General features: G+C 40.6%; 1 protein-coding gene across 1 annotated transcript in view; it reads right to left on the bottom strand.

Moving 5' to 3' along the window:
• The window catches only part of GPC5 (glypican 5), a 1,030,278-nt gene that overhangs the window by 829,004 nt on the left and 175,405 nt on the right, over positions 1-25,869 (bottom strand). The window contains exon 3 of the mRNA XM_034758271.1: positions 20,092-20,786. Coding sequence (XP_034614162.1) covers positions 20,092-20,786 — 695 coding nt within the window. The remainder of the gene's footprint in view (positions 1-20,091; positions 20,787-25,869) is intronic.

Consider the following 25,869-nt stretch of genomic DNA (forward strand, 5'->3'; position numbering starts at 1 on the left):
GACTCTCAGCAAGGATCCAGGGTAGGCTGGAGGGCTGCCTCCATGAAGATGATCTTCTGTCTCAGCTCCCTGTCCTTTTGAGACCTGGGTCTATGTTGTTGGCAGAGACTACACTTTTGAGGAATGTGGCCTTCCCCGAGACAGCATATGTAACGAGAGTGCTTGTCTGCCACAGAGATGGCCTCTTTGCAGGAGAGGCACTTCTTGAAGCCCAGTGATCTGGGCATATCCCATTGGGGAAAAGGATCCCTGACAAAAGAGGGGGGAAATAGTCTTGTTGTTGTTGTTGGGAAGAGAAAATAAAGGAAAAAAAACTACAACTAAGACAAAGGAGACTAACTAACTACTGGTTTCAGAGTAGCAGCCGTGTTAGTCTGTATCCGCAAAAAGAACAGGAGTACTTGTGGCACCTTAGAGACTAACAAATTTATTAGAGCATAAGCTTTCGTGGGCTACAGCCCACTTCTTCGGATGCATACTGGAAATGCTAAAGAAACTAACAATCACAAATAGACTGCTAATAGCTCCATCTCTAGTCAGGGGAAGCTTAGAAGGAACTGAGGGAGGTTAGCCTGCATGCGCTGGCTAACCTTGTGGCAGGGCACGAGAAGAGACAGTGCATGTGTGGGCCTAATGGACACTGATACCAAAGTTCTCTGGTCAGCAGCCCAGGAAAGCAAGAGCACTTACAACGGAGCACCCATAGGGACACTTCTCGAAGAAGAACAAGCCTTATAAATCAATTTTCCTATCACTTTTTACTGTCAATATTATTGACTTACGCAGCAATTTTGGATGCCATCTCCAGATTTTTATTTCTATTATATTTGCTTTGGAGTTTAAAGTTATCTACTGTATCATTTGTGCACATGCTAGTAATTCAGCTTCTGTAAGTGCTTTCTAACAATGCACTGTTTCAACAAAGAATCCCTCAATATTGGTATCACTTTATTCATCTATAACTATGAACATAAGAATGGCCAAACTGGGTCAGACCAATGGTCTATTTAGCCCAACGGTAGGTAATGGCAGGTGCTTCAGAGGGAATGAGCAGAACAGGCAATCATCGAGTGATCTGTCCCCTGTCGTCAACCCCCAGCTTCTGCCAGTCAGAGGTTAGGGACACCCAAAACATGGGGCTGCATACCTGATCACCTTGGCTAATAACCATTAATGGACCTATCCTCCCTGAAATTATCTAGTTCTTATTTGAACCCCATTATAGTTTTGATCTTCAAAACATTCCCTGGCAACTAGTTCTACAGATTGACTGTGTGTTGTATGAAGAAGTATTTCCTCATGTTTCAATTTCATTGGGTGACCCATGGTTCTTGTGTTGTGTGAAGGAGTAAATAACACTTCCTCATTCACTTTCTCCACACCAGCCACAATGTTATAGACCTCTGTCATATCCCCTCTTAATCATCTCTTTTCCAAGATGAAAAGTCCCAGTCTTTATAATCTCTCCTCATGTGGAAGCTGTTCCATACCTTTAATCATTTTTGTTGCCCTTCTTTGTACCTTTTCCAATTCCAATATATCTTTTTTGAGATGGGGTGACCAGATCTGCTCACAATATTCAAAGTGTGGGCATACAATGGATTTATATAGTGGCATTATGATAGTTTATATTTTATAATCTACCCCTTTCCTAATAGTTCCTAACATTCTGTTAGCTTTTTGGACTGCCACTGTACATTTGGCAGATGTTTTCAGAGAACTATCGACAGTAACTCCGAGATTTCTTTCCTAAGTGGTAACAGCTTATTTAGACTCCACCAGTTTGTATGTATAGTTGGGATTATGTTTTCCATTATCCATTACTTTGCATTTATTAACATTGAATTTCATCTGCCATTTTGTTATTCAGACACACAGTTTTGCGAGATCCTTTTGGAATTCTTCACAGTCTGCTTTGGACTTAACTATCTTGAGTAATTTTGTATCATCTGCAAATTTTGCCACTTCACTGTTTACCCCTTTTTCTAAATTATTTATGAATATGTTGAATAGTACTGGTCCCAGTACAGACCCCTGAGGGACATCACTATTTATCTCTCTCTATTCTGAAAACGGACCATTTATTCCTACCCTTTGTTTCCTATCTTTTAACCATTTAATGATCAGGAGAAGACCTTTCCTCTTATCCCATGACTACTTACTTTGCTTAAGAGCCTTTGGTGAGGGACCCTGTCAAAGGTTTTCTGAAAGTCTAAGTACACTATATCCACTGGATCATCCTTGTCCATGTTTGCTGATGCCGTCAAAGAATTGTAATAGATCGGTGAGGCATAATTTACCTTTATAAAAGCCATGTTGACTCTTCCCCATCAAATCGTGTTCATCTATGTGTCTGATAATTCTGTTCTTTACTACAGCCTGTTACTGAAGTTAGGCTTATCAGCCTGTCATAGTCAAGATCGCCTCTGGAGCCTTTTTTTAAAATTGGTGACTAGAGGATAGCTAATGTGACATCTGGTACAGAAGCTGATTTAAATGATAGTTACATACCACAGTTAGTAGTTCTGCCATTTCATATTTGAGTTCCCACAGAACTCTTGGATGCATACCATCTGGTCTCTGACTTTTTGTTATACATACATGCACCATGAAGTGTATGTGTTATATATATATTATACAAATGCCTCTTTTGTACATAAGCTGTGTACTTTCTGTAGGAATGTCTGCCCATACCTGCTATACTTTACATGCATTGTGTCTGTATACTTTGTTCCCCTCTTTGTGGCTTCTGACTCACTTTCTTCATCAGATGCTGATTTTGTGTAACATTCTTGCCAGCTGCATTCATGACATATCTTGTAACAAATACTTGCTTATGCCGATTGATGAGTTTTGTGCTGCCTGGCAAATTTTCAGGATATGCTCCAGATTTAATAGGTTCCCATTAACAGTTTTCTCTTTTCCAAATGATATTGTAACCTAAAGTTCTAAAGTTGAAATAATGACTTTTATTCCTTAGATCAGTTACTAACTTTTTTTGTTGACAAGTAGTTTTTGCTTTCTCACTTTGAAAGCCTCAGTCATAAGTTTTTCTTTTTTCCTCTGGTTTCAAAAAATTCCATAGGCTTCAAAATTCTCTGATGCTAGCTGAAAAGAGTTTATACATTTATAGTACTTTTATGCCTGTGATGGTAAGAAATAAAGCTTCTGATCATCTGGCTAGTTAATGACTCCTATTGCTTTCATGTAAAACATGAAACATTTAAAACACTCCCTCCCTTTTACAGTTTGCCTGTGAACTTCATCACCGGTGGTTGTGACAGCTGTTCCAGTCTCTGTGGTACTGTCTTCCCTTTGGATTCCTCCACTTATATCTTTTTAAGCCCCCATGCTGCTCAAATAATATGAGCCTCTTTACAACACCAAATTCTCTCTCTTTCTCTCTGTTTGGGTGCTTCCATTAAAGGATTTAATCTCTCCAGAAAGTACTGGAATTTATCAGACTACTACTAAACACACATACACTAGCTGTAACTAAACATTTTACCCACAGCAGTGCCTCCACCAACAGCCTCAATTCATGGTGGGGGTTGGGACAGGATTAAGAGACAGCATCCCTCCTTGGAGATTCTGGATTGATGGTCCCAACACCATACACCAGGCCAACAAACAGTCCTCCATATCAAGGTCTTGTGATCCTATTTCATACATTGTTTTGGTTCACTAAACAGTGTGTAGGCAAAAAGAGATTCACATGTTTGACCTCACATTTAAGGATACTTTGCCCGTAAATGATCTGCAATAACCAGATACAAATAGGAGTCTTGCATTAGCGTCTCATTTCACGGACTGTATAATGCCACACTGAGCCACAATATAGCAAACTGGTAAGGTCATATCAGCCTTAATTTTGTTTGCCTGGCTCTTTGTCATTTTGTTTCATGGTCTTAGTAGTATTCAAATGGATGATATATTTGCACCTTAATACTATTAAAATAGAGTGTTTACATTTTTCCAAGCTACTTTAGCTTTATCGAGAAGCTTAACTAACAATGAAAGAAAGACATATTATTTGGAAATTGTGTATTCAAGTTTCTCTTTTTGTAAAGAAATGTGTGAACAATATTTGTCCAATACTTTTTGCATGTAGCACAGATCAAAAATTGAAGCCCTGGTAAGAACAAAAGCTGCACACATTAAGAGAATGAATCATCTGATAACATAATTTAAGAGCCTCAATTTCTTCTGAATATGCTAGGGAAAGAGCCTCAATTACTGTATATGACTAATCATTTATTGTTTCAAAAATTAAGTATCTGATAACATTTTAAATCTTATTCTTTGTCATATTTAAAAGTTTGGTTTATTATATATTGCCTATAATTATTCTTATAATTAAGCTTCCTCTATCACATACATTCAGTGCTAAGGGTCTACTTAAACTTCATTGGTGTGGGGATTCTGCTAAGAATGACATCTTAAATGTGAGAGCTGTGATTCTCTCCTCCTACCCCTATTAATTTAGTCTCCTTTCAGCAATGTACTTAAGTACTTGCCTAACTTTAAACATGTCAGTGGAATTTGTACAACACAACCCTCTTACAAGGTTCCACTGCTATATTCCCACTTATTTAAAAAAAAAAAATCAGAGACAAAAGGGGAGGTGGGGGAGGGACAGCTTTGAAATTTATAATTGTTGACAGACCAGAGATTCCAATAAGATATTACAGTTTTGACTGAAGCTTTTTGTGTATGTCTATCATCATTAATTTGTTTAGTGCACACAAACCCTACAATATCTATGAAAAACAATGGGCTTGCTTAATAAAATAAGGCATCTTTCCAGGTGTCAATTTCAAGTGCTTTTGAATTTAGCATGGAGCAAGCCAAATTCAGCCATTCATTTTAACTCCTATCCCTTTGCTTCTATATTCTGTTTCTCCAGTGTTACAAAATGGAAAGGTTATTCCAGTCTGTCAAAAGCTTTTTCTCCAGAGACTAATTTGAGTTATCACCACCAGAAAGTATTCCACTTAGGAAGGAACAATCAGTTGCATACATACAAAATGGGAAATGACTGCCTAGGAACAGACAATCTTTTTGTGGAAAGGGATCTGGGGGTCATAGTAGACCACAAGCTAAATATGAGTCAACAGTGTAACACTGTTGCAAAAAAAGCAAACATCATTCTGGGACGTATTAGCAGGAGTGTGGTAAGCAAGACATTCTCATGTTCTTCCACTCTATTCCACACTGATTAGGCCTCAACTGGAGTATTGTGTCTAGTTCTGGGTGCCAAATTCTAGGAAAGATGTGGAAGAATTGGAAAAAGTCCAGAGAACAGCAACAAAAATGATTAAAGGTCTAGAAAACATGATGTATGAGGGAAGGTTGAAAAAAATGGGTTTGTTTGGTCTGGAAAAGAGAAGACTGAGAGGGGACTGTTATCAAGTACATAGAAGATTGTTAAAAGGTGGAGGGAGAAAAATTGTTTTTCTTAACCTCTGAGGATAGGACAAGAAGCAATGGCCTTAAATTGCAGCAAGGGCAGTTTAGGTTGAACATTAGGAAAAACTGCCTAACTGTCATGATGGTTAAACACTGGAATAAATTGCCTAGGGAGGTTGTGGAATCTCCATCAATGGAGATTTTTAAGAGCAGGTTAGACAAACACCTGTCAGGTATGGTCTGGATAATACTTAGTCCTGCCATGAGTGCAGGGGACTGGACTAGATGACCTCTTGAGGTCCCTGCCAGTCCTATGATTCTATAAAAGAGTGGAGGATATTTAAAATGAAATAGATTAACAGAGGGGGTTGTGATTTCTGAGAAAGCCATTTTTGACTTTGCTGACTAGTAGATTTTGTTCATTGGCTGTAATCCTCATTCAAACCATCTAGTAGTTTAACTATCTACCTTCATTCTTTTTCTGATTTGATCAATTCCTGCCATATTTGTGGCACTGCACCAAACCCATTGCAGGAGGAACCATTGCAGATAAGGAAAAGGGGAACTATTTACAAAGGAAAAGGCCCTGCTTGACTCTTACTAGGGAAAATACTCAGCCTGGTTCCAAAAGAAGGTCAATCTTCCCAAGTGCACCATTAGAATCTGCGGAGAACCTAGCATGGATTCTATGGAGAAGCATGTCAGAAAGAGCTGGTACAAAAGCATCCCTTTTGATGCCATATCAGTGAAATTGCTTGCCCCACACTGAATCTCAGCAATGATCCATTTCTTCTACGGACTTTCTACTCTATTTCACTACCAACCATGAGAGGGTAGATATTATAGATATACATGTGGGAGTACAATTTTGATTTCCCCCCTATAGAAAAAAATATTTTATAGTGAACTATTTGATTTCTTTGGTTATTTATCAGGCCATTTGCTAACAAACCACTGAATTTGCCACTAACTTCTCCTGCTATTCAAGTGATTATCTTGTGTGTAATATTATGTGTACTTTCTGGTGTCATGGAATTATGGCCATTTTGTAGGCTATGAGAGACAAAAAGATGACTTAAGCCAAGATTTTCCAGAAATAACGAATCATTTTGGATTACTCCATTTCTAGGTGCTCAGTTTCAGATACTTTAAAGGGGCCTGATTTCCAAAGGAGGATGTGCAACACTTGGACAAATAAGATCCCTTTAAAGTGTCTCAGGTTGGGCACCTAAAATCAGTAATCTGCTAAAAACCATACATACTATTAGATACATATGGATCTACAAAGCCTAATGCTAATATTGGCCTTTTCTTCGCATTCAAATCTGCTCCTTCCCAAGAGCAGAGGCTCCAATTCCATCCCACCTTGCTGACATAAATACCATTTGGACTCATAAAAATGAGTTCTTCCCACCTGTAGTGAGTCGGTGTGGCTCCCCTCCTGCCCAGAAGAGGGAGCCCACGTGCCGGCACCAGAGTGGGTGGGACCACCACCCCCTGTCCCCGCCCCCCGGAAGTCAAGGGGCGGGACAGGAAGTATAAAGGCCGGCCGCCAGAGCTCAGTCGGCGGCCAGCCACCACAGGGAGCAGACGTGCGGCCGGGAGCTCCCGGCCAGGAGACCGTCGAAGACTCTAGCTGGCCTGAGCTACCCCGGGCCCACTACGAGGAGGAGCCGCCGGAGCCCGTTCACGCCCGCTACTGGGAGAACCCCTGGGAACCGAACCCCACTAACCCTGAGGGTGAGACTGGACCCGAACCCCTTCGCCCCTGCTGCTATCCAGAGGAGCCGCCTGAGGACCATTGGCCGGACTTCCCGGCAGAGCTACCAGACTTGCCGCCGAGCCCGGGCAGAGAGGAACCCATGCAGGTGGACTGGCCCGATCCCGGCGCAACGACCGAGGTAGGCTGTGAGGGGGATCACGGAAGTAGCCCGGGGGTAGCCGACCCCGGTCCGGCTGCAACTGAGTGTGAGCCTATGTCAGTGTGTTGCGGTCTGGATACCCCACTGACCAGCAGCGGCAGCAACCGCTGTTAGGGCCCCGGGCTGGAACGCAGTGGAGTGGGTGGGCCTGCGTTCCCCCCTGCCACCCTCCGCACGGGTGGCAGGCTTCCCCCTCACCCAACGCTCGGCTACAGAGGCCTGGGCTCTGAACTATTTGCTCGCTCAGCCCCTGCAACAAGGGCCTGAGCCTAACCGTGTTTGCCTCGCCCTGATCCAGGGCCTGGGCTCTGAACTATCTGCTCGCTCAGCCCCTGCAACAAGGGCCTGAGCCTACCTGTGTTTGCCCCGCCCTGATCCAGGGCCTGGGCTCTGAACTATCTGCTCGCTCAGCCCCTGCAACAAGGGCCTGAGCTTACCTGTGTTTGCCCCGCCCTGATCCAGGGCCTGGACTCTGAACTGCTTGCTCGCTCAGCCCCTGCAACAAGGGCCTGAGCCTAACTGTTTGCCCCGCCCTGACCCAGGGCCTGGGCTTTGAACTGTTTGCTCGCTCAGCCCCTGCAACAAGGGCCTGAGCCTACCTGTGTTTGCCCCGCCCTGATCCAGGGCCTGGGCTCTGAACTATTTGCTCGCTCAGCCCCTGCCAACAAGGGCCTGAGCTTACCTGTGTTTGCCCCGCCCTGATCCAGGGCCTGGACTCTGAACTGCTTGCTCGCTCAGCCCCTGCAACAAGGGCCTGAGCCTAACTGTTTGCCCCGCCCTGATCCAGGGCCTGGGCTTTGAACTGTTTGCTCGCTCAGCCCCTGCAACAAGGGCCTGAGCTAACTGTGTTTGCCCCGCCCTGATCCAGGGCCTGGGCTCTTGAGCTTTGACTGTGGTTGCTCCGACTCTGCACCAAAGAGCCGGAGTTTCGGGACTAACTGACTGCTTGTTCCCACAGTAGTGAGTCGGTGTGGCTCCCCTCCTGCCCGGAAGGGTCGAGCCCCGGCTAGGACCTACTACACACCTCTCTCAGAGGATCTTCCAAACTCCTGAACATGTTGATAAATTATCGCCTGAGTTGGCTGGGTCAGTGCATTTCTACTATATTTGGCCTTCTGGGGTGTGCATGGCCCATAAGGTTGTACAAATTTAGGCTAGAAAGGACCTGATAAAAAATACCTCCATAAGACTGACAAGTGACAGAGGGAACCAAGAATGAAAATCTTCCATTTATAACCTAACTGCACGTGAACATGCTATACACTTTGTGGCTCATCAATGAAATATTAAATTTTATGTGCAAATGTGTTATAGCAATCCAAACTATGTGTTTTATAGCTAGTCATCTTGGATAATAATGATCAATAAAGAAATAAAATTCTTGTATTGCCCATTAACTCATCCTTTCTGCTAACATTTAATGACACAAGGAAGCTTTTTAATATCAATGACAGTAAAAACAAATGTTCACATAAATTGTAAATCCACAGATTGAGACTAGTTAAGAGAACTTAAATCTTCTTGCAGCTCTAAGCAAATATTTTATTCGTTAGAACTCTTGCCACTGTTAAGATGCTTAAGAATTTCTCAGAAAATATGGATGGGATTTTCAAGAGCATTCAGTGTTGGACTAACTTTAATACCATTGAAGTTAAAGGGAGTTGGAAAAGATTTAGACCAAAGTTGACTGTTTTTGAAAATTCCACCTCATATTACTATACTCTTACTCTTATTTCACACAAAATAACTACATTAAAGAGTATCATTAAGGTTGCAAAGTGAGGCACTTAAAAAGTAGGAAATGAAGGTTGCCCATATAACCTTAATTCGGCTCCCTTGTGTATGCACATTATGATACAGTCTTTGATTACATGATCACATAGTGTTCTTTTCATAGGATTCCTACTTCACTCAGTGCACAGAATGGATGGTTGTTCACTGAATGAGCACCATCCAAACCCTGCTCTGAAGACAGAATTATTAATTTCCTCATACACTTTAATATTGTTCTGTCATCATAATATCTTAATTGCTTTCTGCCACTATCTCTGCCACAGAGTTCCTGCGATATTCTGGGCAAGTCACATAAACCAAAATTTTCACAGATGGCCCCAGTGTGATCCTCATTTTCTGGTTACCCAACTTGAGACATTCAGGTCTGATTTGCAGAAGTGTTGAGTGCTCAAAACTGCAGCTGAGCTCATGGAAACTGTGTTTTGAACATATACAATTCTATATAATGCTCAACAGAGAGTCCTGTGGCACCTTTAAAACTAACAGATGTATTGGAGCATAAGCTTTCGCGGGTGAATGCCCTCTTCGTCAGATGCATGTAATGGAAATTTCCAGGGGCAGGTATAAATATGCTGGAAAGAATCAGTCTGGAGATAACGACGTTAGTTCAATCAGGGAGGCTTCTCCTCCCTTGGTGTTCACACCTCAACTGCTAGCAGAGGACTCACCCTCCCTGATTGAACTAACGTCGTTATCTCCATACTGATTCTTGCCAGCATATTTATACCTGCCCCTGGAAAATTCCATTACATGCATCTGACAAAGTGGGCATTCACCTGTGAAAGCTTATGCTCCAATACATCTGTTAGTCTTAAAGATGCCACAGGAATCTCTATTGCTTTTTACAGATCCAGACTAACACGGCTACCCCTCTGATACTATATAATGCTCGACAGCAAAGGAATGTTGAGACTCAGGAATAATATTTTCAATTCTAGGCTTCTTCCTGCCCTTCTGTTTCTTTCCACCACATCCTCCCCTTGTCCATTCCCTTGCTACTATTCCCCCCCCCCATCCAATTTCTGNACCACATCCTCCCCTTGTCCATTCCCTTGCTACTATTCCCCCCCCCCATCCAATTTCTGCCCCTGTCCCCACATCATCGCTTATCACCTGCCCTGACCCTGACCTCCTCTCCCTCCAGCTTCTGTCCATGTTTCCCTACCACTTCTATCCTCCACATTCCACTGCTTCTTCCCTTTCCCACCCCTGGCTCCTGTCCCTCTCTTTCCTAGTCCTGCCCTTCTTGCATCATCTGACACCCCCCCCACCCCTCCTTTTCTGCCCATCCTGTCCTACCCCACTCCTGCCAGCTCCGGTTCCTAACCCCTCTCCTGGTGCACTGCATCATTTCTTAACCCTTTGCATTTGACTCAGATTTTTCACCCCTTCCCCTCCATGCTACCTGGGTGCCAGCAGGGCAAATTTAAAGAGACATTCTTCCTGCTCTCTGTTTTGGTAGGCAGTGGCACAGCAGACCTGGACGCTAATAGTAGCAATGACAGGGAGAATGCTAGTCAGCCCCTGCACCTCTGGGCTGGGGTATGGTCAGTCACTGTGTGAGGATGTTGCATGTGCAGTTTGGTTATGTATAGGAACTGTGGGGGACACAGAATGCTCAGTGCAGATGGAATCTTCAAAGTGTATAGCTGCCAAACCCTATCAAGTCTCTGAATATGTGCAAAGTGAGATTTTTCAAAAGTTTATAACCTGGCCAAGATAGGGTAACACTGGTCTACAATTTTTGAGAAGTCGTCTGCTTCAGAGATAAAATGTGCTATTTATTATGTATTTTGATGTGCTGAATTCAAATATGACAATTAAAACAACTGATTGGCTACTGTTTCTAAGATATTTAAGTTTTTACATTTTATGTCTATGTATATTGTGTAAATAGAGTTTTAATCATAAATTGTAAACCTAGGTCTTTTCATGTGTTTATGGTTGCTTTACATGATAATATTTCATCTGTCCTGTTTATGTAACACTTTAAAAATCAGCAAAAGAGTTATATAAATAAAATTTATTATGAAACAAAAGGCAAAAAACTATTATGTACATAGTTTAGTCCTATTCAGTGTCTACTCGGCGCTTCTTGGCTTGTCTCTTGTATTCATTAAATGGAGCATCCCTTGTCACTGTCCAGCAATAGTCTGCAAGCATTGATGGGCTCCATTTGCCCTGATAGCGTTTCTCCATTGTTGCAATGTCTCAGTGAAATCGCTCGCTGTCCTCGTTGCTCACTGCTCTGTAGTTCGGTGGAAAAAAATCTAGATGAGAGTGCAAAAAATGTATCTTTAGTGACATGTTGCAACCAAGGCTTTTGTATGCCTTGAGGAGGTTTTCCACCAACAACCTGTAGTTGTCTGCCTTGTTGTTTCCGAGAAAATGTATTCCCACTAACTGGAAGGCTTTCCATGCTGTCTTTTCCTTGCCACGCAGTGCATGGTCAAATGCATCATCTTGAAGAAGTTCACGAAGCTGAGGACCAACTAAGACACCTTCTTTATCTTAGCTTCACTTAACCTTGGAAATTTTCCATGGAGGTACTTGAAAGCTGCTTGTGTTTTGTCAATGGCCTTGACAAAGTTCTTCATCAAACCCAGCTTGATGTGTAAGGGTGGTAACAAAATCTTCCTTGATTCAACAAGTGGTGGATGCTGAACACTTTTCCTCCCAGGCTCCAATGACTGTCGGAGTGGCCAATCTTTCTTGATGTAGTGGGAATCTCTTGTACGACTATCCCATTCGCAGAGAAAACAGCAGTACTTTGTGTATCCAGTCTGCAGACCAAGCAAGAGAGCAACAACCTTCAAATTGCCACAAAGCTGCCACTGATGTTGGTAATAGTTTATGCACCTCAAAAGTTGTTTCATGTTGTCATAGGTTTCCTTCCTATGGACTGCATGACCAACTGGAATTGATGGCAAAACATTGCCATTATGCAGTAAAACAGCTTTAAGACTCATCTTCGATGAATCGATGAACAGTCTCCACTCATCTGGGTCGTGAATGATGTTAACGGCTGCCATCACACCATCGATGTTGTTGCAGGCTACAAGATCACCTTCCATGAAGAAGAATGGGACGAGATCCTTTTGACGGTCACGGAACATGGAAACCCTAACATCACCTGCCAGGAGATTCCACTGCTGTAGTCTGGAGCCCAACAGCTCTGCCTTACTCTTGGGTAGTTCCAAATCCCCGACAAGGTCATTCAGTTCACCTTGTGTTATGAGGTGTGGTTCAGAGGAGGAGGATGGGAGAAAATGTGGGTCCTGTGACATTGATGGTTCAGGACCAGAAGTTTCATCCTCTTCCTCTTCCTCGTCTGACTCAAGTGAGAATGATTCTGGTGCATCAGGAACCGGCAGTCCTTCTCCGTGGGGTACTGGGCGTATAGCTGATGGAATGTTTGGATAATACACAATCCACTTTTTCTTCTTTGACACACCTTTCCCAACTGGAGGCACCATGCAGAAGTAACAATTGCTGGTATGATCTGTTAGCTCTCTCCAAATCATTGGCACTGCAAAAGGCATAGATTTCCTTTTCCACCACTGGCGAAGATTTGTTGCACAAGTGTTGCAGCATATGTGTGGGGCCCACCTCTTGTTCTGATCTCCAATTTTGCAGCCAAAATAAAGGTGATAGGCTTTCTTAACCATAGTGGTTACCTGCGCTTTCATGATGCAAAAGTCACTTCACCACAAACATAGCAGAAGTTATCTGCACAAGTACGAGGCATCTCTGCTCACTTTGGCTAAACAGAAATGTGTCCCTTTGCAAAATCAAACACTGACAAATAAGAGAGCACGACACTGTATGATTTCTAGAGCTGATATAGGGCAGTTTGTTCAGCAGAGTGATGTAATCTTCGTTATGATTGCATCATCCATGACTTCTAGGAATAACATGATGCAATTCATATCATGTATGACGCAATACCAGCTTCAGATTGCATCATTCATTATTTTGCCTAAAAAGCAAGTACTGTCCAAACCCAGTCATAGATTTATTCATAGATCCAGTCAAAGATGTATTTTAGTCATTTCTGGTTTAAATTGAGATCCCTTCCCTTTATAACTCACTTATCCTCTGCCATTCCCAAGTCAAGGGTCGTATATACTGACCCAATAGCATATCTTGAAAAGTAGAGCCAGTCAACAATTTTAAGCATAATTTTCGTTCTCAGTGACCCAGAATTAGTAAAGTTTGACTACATTTATTTCAGAAGCATTTTGGCTGTAGAGCAGTGTAATTTTTCACAGGGACACACCATGTCACCAAAGCAATTCACCTGACAATTTTCGAGCCATTGCTCCAAAGCATGGAAGCACTAGAGCTTCTCAACAAAATGGTTTGAGAGGTGGGACAAAACATGGGAAAAAATATTTTCCCCTAAACTCATTCTTGGAAATGGCTGAACTGTTTTAGATGATCTTTCAAACAAAAGTTAGCCAGAGGTAGACACCCAACATGGAAAATTTCAGCCCATCTGATTGCAATTTGGCAAAGTTATAAGCTATTGAAAACGGGGTCTTATGAGGGAGAACCTTAACAGTAGGCATTGCAACGTGTACCACATATAATATGTTAGCGTCTGAATATACATTCATATATGTATATAAAATACATATGAATATTAGAAAAACAACGTAGGTTCATATATACACATATGCATGTACACGCACGCACACACATATATATATTTACCATTATACTCAGAGCACAAAGTGGAATCTATATTACAATTTGTATACAGCATATACATAGAATAAAACATTTCCAAATTTCACCTTTCACATTTGTTTTTCTCCTTACTTCTTAAAAGCACAAACAGTTACTGCTAAAGAGACTCCGTTCTAACTCTGCAGAGATTGCTTTGAGTGCATGAGACAGTCATTATTTGCTGACTCACAATAGTTTATGCTGAATTTGTTAGAACCACTGATGCATGAACTGCTTATCAAAGTGTGATGAACAGTTCATGAGTCACTCTGGTAAATTAATATTAATGAGCCAATTTTCAAAGGATTCAGGACCCCTTCTCTCTAAAACCCAATGAATTATTTTACGTGGAGAAACATTTATTGCCTATCTGAATTAACTATTTCTAAGCAAAAATTGCCTGGACCATTTAACCCACAGACATAAAACACATTTACAAAAGCTACACTAATTTACTAGACCATTATATCTCAAAGAATCATAGTCTATTGTGTTAAAGACCAAAAAAACTGCAAACTATAACCTTGAGAGACGATTTGTGCCAGGTTATTGCCCTGATCTGCATTAGAGTCAAGACCTCATCCAAAGCCCAAAGAAGTGAATGGAAAGACTCCCACTGTATTTTAGGTTTTTGAACTGATCCTAACTGAGAAGGCCTCAATACAGCAGCAGTACTGTCAGTACCAGGTATTCAAAAACTAGACTCGGAACAACAAAAAAATATGAAATTTTAAAATATAAAAATTGATTGAATTTTATAGGTCTTATTTTTTGAGCCTTTATGTTTACACTCCAATCACATGTACAAGCTTTTCTTTGCAACACTGAGGGCTAGAATCTTAGGGCAGATTTATGCTTCAAAACACTGCATCGGCACAGCTGCACCACTGTAGCACTTAAGTGAAGACATTCCTACACCGAGAGAGCTTCTCCCGTCAGCTTAATTAATCCACCTCTGCGAGAGGTGGTAGCTATGTCAACAGGAACTCTCCCACTGACCTAGCATTGTCTACACCAGGGGTTAGGTCGGTATAGGTATGTCACTCAAGGGATTTTTCAACCCACAGAGCGACGTAGTTATACCAATATAAGTCTGTAGTATAGACCTGGCCTTACTTTTACACTTCTATCCCGATATAACGCGACCCGATAAAACATGAATTTGGATATAACACGGTAAAGCAGCGCTCCAGGGGGGCGGGGCTGAGTGCTCCGGTTGATCAAAGTAAGTTCAATATAACGCGGTTTCACCTATAACGCGGTAAGATTTTTTGGCTCCCGAGGACAGCGTTATATCGGAATAGAGGTGTATTTATTTATTTTACATGATAGCTGATATTCTTGTATACTCATTTGTGTCCAAGAGCTGGGGCTTTCACAAGAATACTTAATACAGTGAGACTTGTGATACAAGTGTGAGCGTTGGCAATACTGCAATAGATAGTAATGACTCCTTTTTAGAGTTGTTAGGCACTATTGGGTGAATTAAAGAGTCACCAGAGAAAATGTAATGGTAATTGTGTTTACCATAAGGGAACCATGCCAACACACTGTATTAGAAAACTCATGTCGGAACTGACATCTGATTAAGAAAATTCATCTGTGATTACCTGAGAATGTCCTTTATACAAGTAATAAGTGCCACAGATCCATTACAATGTGTACTTCAGAGTGCTTGGAGTTTGGGGGTAAAGCCAATTGTATCAGTCACTGACAACAGGGGCATGTCCCACCTGCTGAAGTTCTCTCCAACTGAGACAAGTTTCACAGTGAGATTAATTCAATTGTACTTTCCTAAATTATAGATTGTGTTAAAATAATATCCTGAGAAAAAAGCACGTCCTTGTGCTGAGCATTCATTCCCCATAATGAAAGAAACTCAAATATTCGGATGTGCATTTCCATCTCTATTCTTGATTACATATTTGTCTTCAATGTGGGCCAGATCTCTGGAGCTTATTAGTTGAAGTAAAGACATTTTTAGTTAAGCACAGATACCTTATCCTATTCTTCACTGTGCTCAGGTACACAGATCCATTATAATGGGATTTTCACAGCGGTGGGAAGGAGGACTTTTGGACATCCAAAATATTATTGTTGTGTAGGAGGGTATTTGTGGCTGCTCACAAGTGTGTCTTTGATCCCTTTGATCCCTACAGACCACTGACTGCACTGAAGTCAATGTGCATGCTTACCAACTTTCATTCAGGCTAAATGGAAGAAGCATTTAAGTCCTTTTTGGAGTAAGATAGCTGATACAACAGAATCCACTGCCCAAGGCATTGGATCAGATTGGAAAGCCTGAGCAATAACTAACTCCGACAGAATAAGAGGAGTTCCCTGGGACTGACTGAAAATGAAGAGTCTAGGGCATTGATTGGTGGGGCTGTGTGTGTCTGTATGTATCAGAAGTAGAAAGCAAACAGAAAAGCCAACAGAAAGCCAGATAAGCAATGTGAGTGTGGCCCCAGAAGGAAGTCAATAAAGAGTTTCATTTACACAAAGGACTGACTGGAAAGGCAGGCTTGAAAATTGAGAGCAACAAAACTGCCTCCTGTTGTTTGTTCCTACTGTGTTCAGGGAAACAGGACTTTGTGTGTAACAAACAGGATGGCACCAATTAAATTCCTGACTCAATTAATTTCTTCTCCTTAAGAAAACAACTTATCAATAACTATTGGCTAACAGCTCAAGTCAACGGACAATCTTATACAGTATATATCGTCCTTCTTGTGGGCACTTAGGAGTGAAAAAGACTTCTGCTAATAAAAAAGACACTGGCTAAAGACTGGATAACCAATATGTATAATTTGATGAATGTATATATTCATGACCAGGTGGCCACCTATCAGATCTCAATGCATTACTTCTCTGCCCTGAGACTGTCATTGCTCCTAAGGATTGGAGTTTGATGTTTAATAGAATGAAGAGTACGCCTTTAATTTATTTTGGGAGTGAATGCTATGACAGCTTTGAGGACAACTTGTCTGACTTAATCAGTAAAATGAAAATGAAAATTTCATCTGACAGGAGACAGTAGCTATAAGGAAGTCTGCTTTAATGGATAGGAAAAATAATGACACCTCCTGCAGTGGTTCAATCTGGGTAATATTGTAAGGAGCAGAATGAGATTTCAAGGTTGTGTTCTATGAGCTTGTCGGACTAGAGTAAAGGTTGTTGCTCTAAGAAAACAGTTCATGCTGGAATTTATTTAAAACTTCCTTTTATTTTATATATGATATTTATTATTTTGTTTGAACTCTTGTGCATACACATACACATTAAGAAAAGGAACTTAAGGCTGTGTTTAACTTGTTTAACATGATAGTTATTCTGCTGGCTGGTGCAAAGTTCATGGTATATTTGTTCACTTCTTAAGGTCTATGCAAAGGGTAATCACTTCATCTAAGTATCCATTTTCAACCAGTCTGGTGCTGGATGGAAAACTGACTTTTTGCAATTGCAGACCTACTCTGAGAGACAGACACACTGAAAGGTTCAATGGTAGGTTAGAGCCAGAGACTCTTCAGCCAGAATGGCATCAATATTGCTGTAACTCTCACCTTCCTATCTTTGGTATGGTCCTGGGGAGCAGTGGAAAAGGTGAAGAGCCACCAAATTAATTCAGGTAAGTGAGGATATGTCTGGGTAACAGTAATGACTGGAGTTGGGAGGAGTGGGGGAGAAAAATAGAGGAATTGTCTGTGCAATAGTAAAATGAGAGTGTGAAGATAAATCTCTTTCAGGAATCTATTCAGATAGGACTCTGCTCTGTCTGTTCCCAAGTCTCTGAGGCTAGATATAGGAGGGGAACAGACTGAATGGCTAAGATCTGAAGTAGGTGATAGATAATTTCATTTATGTCCTATCATCTCCATGGGCCGTTTGAGATTAGGAATGGGACAAAGTTGTTCCCACAGCTCAATAGAGAACCCCCTCTCGACGATGTCCAATGACTCATTTTGACCAAAGCTGTTGAGAGCCTCTTGTTTCCAAAATGAAGGAGCCTGACACCAGTCAGGGGTCTAACTTCAGAAAGAGCCGGATGGGAATCATGAAGATAGCTCTAGGGTAACTGTGGGCAGCCACTGACCTCATCTCAGAAATCTACACGTGTTCTAGCTACCACTTTCAAAGTTATATTTCATCCAGTTGTACTTCAGGGACTAATTCAACTGGCCATATTATTAATTAATAATTATTAATAAATAAATAATATTATTAATTAATAATATGGCCAATTGAATTAGTCCCTGAAGTACAACTGGATGTACATATTATTAATTAATAATATGGCCAGTTGAATTAGTCCCTGAAGTACAACTGGATGAAATATAACTTTGAAAGTGGTAGCTAGAACACGTGTAGATTTCTGAGATGAAGTCAGTGGCTGCCCACAGTTACCCTGTGGGCAGCCACTTTCCAGCTACCACTTTCAAAGTAATATTTCATCCAGTTGTACTTCAGGGACTAATTCAACTGCCCATATTATCTGTGTTCCTTCTATACTGCCTGGTAGGGGACAGGTTTGTAAGTCAACTCTTCCAAGGACTCTGAATAGCCTCAACTTCCCATAAAGTTTCCCTTTGTAGTACTAACATACCTACAGTGGCATCTGGGAATGACAGCCCAATAGTTAGGGCACAGCAACCTGCAGCCAATGGCAACAGCCCACTATTTCCCCCTCTTTAGATGTGTCAGCCCATTATTTTCCCCTCTATTCCATGGAATTGAGCAGGAGAACCAGGCACTAGTCTATTAGATAAGGCTCTGTTGTGGACAGAGGCCAGTTCAGCAGCAGGTAAACCAAGTGACAGGGAGTTTGTGATAGTCCTAGCATTATTACTGGCACCTGAGGCGACACCACACCATATCACAGTCACATCCAACCAAAAATTGATCTGTACATCCTCTAAAAAAAACCGCATCTTTCTATTCTAGGTTCTTATGCTACCCACATCACCATGATAGTTGAGCAGACTATGATGGCAGCACCCATGGAAGTTATAGGTGAAAGTGTACTTACACAACATACTATGGAATAAGCATAACAGAGTAAGAGTTAACATTTGTTGGCATAGATATGCCTCATTCATTTGCAGCTACATTAGCTTTAACTAATGCCCTGGTATTAAAAAAAAACTCTGCACTTTTCATGTGTTCATAGCTAAGTTAGCTTCTCATGCAAGTTACTCTTCCCTGAAATGTCCCCAAGGAAGGATGTGCTATTCGTTCCAAATGAAATGTACACTCCATTGATGCTAATATAATATTCAAATAAATCTACCTATGGCCATAGATGTTGAAGACAAACCATTGGCATCTAAAGGGAAGGGATGTTTATTACTTGTCATCTTTATAGTTAGATATATATTAGACATCAGATCTTATATTTCTAGTTCATGAAAATAAGGGGCTTCGATCATGGTATAAAGTCCATGAGATTTCCAAACCTGTTACAATGTATGTGATAGAGTAATAAACACCTTCACCAGTCCGGCAGTTCATTTAATATTATGAACCAAATCTGGCACGCATTTGCCTAATCCCTAGCATTTTTCACAAAAGCAGAAAGTCTCTGGAATTAGCTTTCACCGTGCAATTTAGTTTTTGCTTATTAGTATTTTAAAACACCAAACTTAATTACCCTTTCCAGCACTCACTCTTACTCAACAGAACTCAGGATTTTCTTGTTTATTCAACAGTTGTAGAATTCTCAATAAAGGCCATTCAGCGAATGCACTGAAAAGTGTGACGGCTAAATGGACAAAATGACAAAAAGCTAGAAGTAAAATAGAGTTTTCTACTGATTTGTGTAAATAAATTCTCACACAACTGATTACAAAAAATCAGGTTGTGGTTTCATAAGTGTGAAACATTTTTCATTATCACTTCAACTGTTTAGATGGTTCTGGTAAACATTACAAGTTCATTCCACAACTGGAAAACTAGCTTTTCACCCTGAAAAAAAAAATCTGCAAATGCTAAAAAAATGGTGACTCCTCTTTCTGTTATGGTTGTGAATACAGTATTTGAGAAAATAGCAAGTCATGTGAATAACTAAAGAAAAAACTGACAATTTTGTACAACTGTTTTGCTGTATGAAGCCCTTTTTGGACACAAACATTGTGTTAATTGGTATAACAATGATCAAATATTCATCAATTTTCTAAGTTAGTTTCCATGTGCTGTGTTTCCAATAAGCATGGAAGATAGAAAATAGGTAGGTGCTTACCTGTTCAGTTACTTTTGGTCCATTGATACTAGCTTGTGTCAGAGCATCATTAACAATTGAGTGAAAGTTCAGAAGTACATGCTCAATGTCATATGTCCCATGCATTGCACTGGATAACTCTTCCAATGACTGAATATATCTCCGCCAGTGAAGGTCAATTTCTGCCATGTTAGCTAAGCAACCTCTAATTACATTCAGGCAGTACCCCATACATGGCTTACTTAAAGTCATTCCTTGGCAGTGGGGGCAATATTGCATTCGTAGTAAGGCTCTGCTACAGTCTTTAGAGAACTGCAAATGATCTGTTGTATTGATCACTTCAATCCCTAAATTGAGGGCCTGCAAGAAAGTACGACTGGATAACAATGATCTCCCCATTTGTCCCATGACTATTTTTGGAACATTACCAAAAGGACTGATATCTCTTTGTGACATTCGAATGCATTCTGAATATTCCAGTGAAATGTCAGTTAGACCAGGATTAATCAGATGATTATAGACTAGTGGGAACAGGGTGTCAAAAAATCTGTTCACCAGTTCTTCTGTACTAATGTCTATGCCAAATACAAAGAGTCCCACATCTGTAAAAAACTCTTGAACAGCAGTAGCAGCCTCGACAGCCATGTTTCTGTATGTGTTGCAGAAAAGCATGCTTGTGTAATTCTCAGCCTGTCTCATTAGCATTTCAAAGGTTTCTGTAATAAAAAAGAGGTAAATATTTTAGAGTAAAAAAGGATTACACATTTCAGCAAAAACTTAAGACTCTAACAAGGATTATATTACTTTAATTTGTGTTTCACTTATATGACAGATATCTTTGCATTGCAACAATTAATGGCTAGAATTTAAGAAGATACATTCTAAATGACATATAAACCCTCTTTCTTAGTGTGTTGACAGTACCTAGCACATTGTGGATCATACTAAAATATTCAATAATAAACACCAACTTTTCTGATATAATGTATTTTATAAACAAATGCAAAGGGCAAATGAATGGTAACTAACTTGCAGAATAAATCAGACACCAACAGTAGCTGTCTCAATACATTAGATCACCCACTCCATTAATTCAATAGACCTTCCACAATTTGTAATGTAAGTGAAATATTATCACTCATTCCACTTCAAATAATGAAATAAAGTCTCTACCGTTTAGAATGGGGTGTTAAAGATGGCAATGAAACAGCTCTTCTGTTTTATTCATTAATATGTAACTTTTACAGAGCAAACAGATGTGGCTTCTTTTTGAAAGAGAGCAAGTGCAGCACATACAATCTGAAGCATACTTTTAAACTGTACTGATAAATCCAATGGTCAATGAGAATTGAGAGCACTCAGAACTTTGCAGAATCTGGCTCAATGCTAGCAAAATGATGATTGCTACGGGAACAAATGCTAATGTTGTGCATGTTATGCCTTACTGATGTATAAGCACCCAGGATAAAATGAGTTACAATACCCACGCAGTACCTAATTCTGAAAGTAGGTAAGAAGATCATGTAGGTTAAAGTATTTTCCTGTGAATGGGAAGTCAAACCCTTTCTGAGATTCAGTGGGTTCACAAAAGGAAGGTTAATGCCCACATCACGTTTCAAAATACTTGAACCTAGGTGAGGAGCCTTGGACTAGGAGTTTCCCAGGTGAAAAGCCCATGGGCTGTGACTGGAAGAGAAAGCAGTATGTTTAATCAGTTAGATGATAAGAGTTGCTTCTTGGTGATTGGGCAGTGATGCCATAAGATTTCTGCAAGAAAATAGCATGTGTACAGTTTGTAACCACCTCTGTTAAATGGAACAAAAGTCGTATACATTTTGTAAATAAGCAAATTACACTAAATACCCTAACTCTGCATTACTGATTTCTACTGTTTGCACAGAGGTAAAGTTGCACAGACATGTACCTTAACTCTCTCTCCTGATTTTCAAAGTTTCAAGTTTTGCTGAACTTGATGTTTGGAAGGACACAAGATACCACTGGGCAATCTTAACTCCTTGTTAATGAGAAGGTTTGGGGTTTTTTGTTGGTCAGTGAATGTAGCTTGTGATAAATTTGGAACAGCAAAACATGCCCTCATACCCACAAAACTCAGTTGGTGAATTCTCTCTTTATGAGCTCTTTGTGGTGTCACTCAATCATTTGCAACTTGTTCAGAGTACAGTGGCATAATTGCTCACTGTCTTGAGCTGCTGTGCAAGATTTACACTGACTGCCTAGATACTGGCAGATTAACTTAAAACTGACATGCTTGCTTTTAAAAGCCCTTTACAATTGGCTTTCCAAATTCTGGGGCCTACTACTCATGCCTTTTAATGATGGATTTCTGTACTCACACACTACCCAGTGCTTAGAATTTTGCCACTATATCTGACATTGACAGGCAAACAACGTTTTTACTGCAGTGGGACCTATAACATGTAATTTCCTTCCCCCAAAATACACCTCCATTTGATCCCACTTTAAAAAACATCTTAAAGTTTTATTTCTCCCCACAGGTGTTTAGAATGGCCACTCTTGACCTTTTATTTATCACATTCCTGTTCAGTCACTATCTTCACATTTCTAAAATTTGACTCACGCATTTGTTTTTAACTATTTGTATCTTAAAAGGGCGACAGTTTAGCATGTTTTATTATATTGTATTTGTATGTATTCAGCAGTACAGCGCCCTCACCATTTTGAGAAAAGGTGGTATATAAATAAAGTTACTTCATAGGCATCCCTAACGGCACAATACATAATATGTGAAACTGACGGTTCCAAGCCATCACACCGAATAACTGTCCCTATGGGAGGTTTCAAGCTGTCAACTACCCAGGGTCTATCTTTCTCTGTACCAAACATTATGTATCCCAACCAATCACAACTCACCCCCTCCATACCAGAACTCTCTACACTAGGAAAGTGGCGTGTTACTGAAGACAGTGGTCTGCCTTGGGGCCAGGTGAACAAGTGTTGACTCTGCATTAATTGCTTTAACAGTGAGAAAAAAAATCTATTAGTACCACAGAAGAAACCATTCTTGAAATTAGAACACTTGATAATGGACTTTTTTCTTATTTGCTTTTTCAAAATACAGTCTATATTCCTCTAATTGCAATAAAATATCACATCCATGTCTCTGCCTAACAAATAACCTGAAAAAAGAATGCTTTCCTCTACTGGAATGAGGGAGCAATCTCATTGCCAATCTCTGGTGTCAATTTATAGAATGGAAAGAGATATCAGGCTCTCCTAGTTCATATTCTTAGCCAACCCAATGAAATATGCTTGCATACACAGCAGTATATATAATCACACAAGGCCATATAGCCCAGGGACACAACATATCCCTATACTAGTTTCAACAATATCTGACCCTCTGGAACAAGAAGTCTCCATTATCTGAATTACCTATAGGATAAAATAATAAGCCTCTTTGATCTACATGTGTCAAGGCTGAATCCGACTCTGTCACTCCGAGTGCAGAAGTGGGGCCCACAAGGATTTTAAAAATTAATACTTGCCACCCCAGGCTTGTATTAAACTCCCAAGGTTACAGCTTTTCTCTGACCTTGGCTTGGTAAACACAGCCACCAACCAAATGCAAAAAAAACCCTTTGAGCCCAGGAAGGAATACTTGGGATTTCCTCCCTGTCGGGTACTCTCAAGCCCTTTCACCCTCCCCTCCGGGGAAGAGCTGAGAAAGAAAACAAAGGAAATTAGTTGTGGCTACCAGCTAATCAAACAACATGCACAAACCTCTTAGGACACCAAAATCCAATCCTGTTTTTAAAAAAGGTAAATTTTATTAAAAAGAAAAAGAAAGAAAATACATCTGGAACATAGGCTTTTGCTTGATTTTAAAAGAGCAATTCCAAAAATCAGGCACCCAAAATAGGTTTTTTGGGGATTCAGCTTAAAGGTTACAAGCAAACAAAAGCATCTGGGGTTAGAACAGAGGAGTCAACAAGCCAATAAGAAATAAAAGAAATAACCATAATTGTGTCTTTTTATACATTCCCTAATTTTACTTAAATATCTGAGGCTCCAGATAAGTAGGTTCGAGATATGAATTGATAATCTATAACACTGGTCTACAATTTTTGAGAAGTCGTCTGCTTCAGAGATAAAATGTGCTATTTATTATGTATTTTGATGTGCTGAATTCAAATATGACAATTAAAACAACTGATTGGCTACTGTTTCTAAGATATTTAAGTTTTTACATTTTATGTCTATGTATATTGTGTAGATAGTAGAGTATTAATCATAAATTGTAAATCTAGGACTTTTCATGTGTTTATGGTTGCTTTACATGATAATGTTTCACCTGTCCTGTTTATGTAACACTTTAAAAATCAGCAAAAGGGTTATATAAATAAAATTTATTATGAAACAAAAGGCAAAAAACTATTATGTACATAGTTTAGTCCTATTCAGTGTCTACTCGGTGATTCTTAGCTTGACATTTGTATTAATTAAATGGAACATCTCTTGTCACTGTCCAGCAGTAGTCTGCAAGCATTGATGGGCTCCATTTGCCCTGATAGCGTTTCTCCATTATTGCAATGTCCTGCTGAAATCGCTCGCCGTGCTCGTCGCTCACTGCTCCGCAGTTCGGTGGAAAAAAATCTAGATGAGAGTGCGAAAAATGTATCTTTAGTGACATGTTGCAACCAAGGCTTTTGTATGCCTTGAGCAGGTTTTCCACCAACAACCTGTAGTTGTCTGTCCTGTTGTTTCCGAGAAAATTTATTGCCACTAACTGTAAGGCTTTCCATGCCGTCTTTTCCTTGCCACGCAGTGCATGGTGAAATGCATCATCTCGAAGAAGTTCACAAATCTGAGGACCAACTAAGACACCTTCCTTTACCTTAGCTTCACTTAACCTTGGAAAGCAGCCTTCAAGTACCACTGTGGAAAATTGTGTTTTGACAAAGTTCGTCATCAGACCCAGCTTGATGTGTAAGGGTGGTAACAAAATCTTCCTTGATTCAACAAGTGGTGGATGCTGAACACTTTTCCTCCCAGGTTCCAATGACTGTCAGAGTGGCCAGTCTTTCTTGCTTTAGTGGGAATCTCTTGCACGACTATCCCATTCGCAGAGAAAACAGCAGTACTTTGTGTATCCACTCTGCAGACCAAGCAAGAGAGCAACAACCTTCAAATCACCACAAAGCTGCCACTGATGTTGGTCATAGTTTATGCACCTCAAAAGTTGTTTCATATTGTCATAGGTTTCCTTCATATGGACTGCATGACCAACTGGAATTGATGGCAAAACATTGCCATTATGCAGTAAAACAGCTTTAAGACTCATCTTTGATGAATCAATGAACAGTCTCCACTCATCTGGATTGTGAACGATGTTGAGGGCTGCCATCACACCATCGATGTTGTTGCAGGCCACAAGATCACCTTCCATGAAGAAGAATGGGACAAGATCCTTTTGAAGGTCACGGAACATGGAAACCCTAACATCACCTGCCAGGAGATTCCACTGCTGTAGTCTGGAGCCCAACAGCTCTGCCTTACTCTTGAGTAGTTCCAAATCCCTGACAAGCTCATTCAGTTCACCTTGTGTTATGAGGTGTGGTTCAGAGGAGGAGGATGGGAGAAAATGTGGGTCCTGTGACATTGATGGTTCAGGACCAGAAGTTTCATCCTCTTCCTCTTCCTCGTCTGACTCAAGTGAGAATGATTCCGGTGCATCAGGAACCGGCAGTCCTTCTCCGTGGGGTACTGGGCGTATAGCTGATGGAATGTTTGGATAATGCACAGTCCACTTTTTCTTCT

Source organism: Trachemys scripta, chromosome 1, assembly GCF_013100865.1.
Source record: "Trachemys scripta elegans isolate TJP31775 chromosome 1, CAS_Tse_1.0, whole genome shotgun sequence".
NCBI classification, from domain to species: Eukaryota; Metazoa; Chordata; order Testudines; family Emydidae; genus Trachemys; species Trachemys scripta.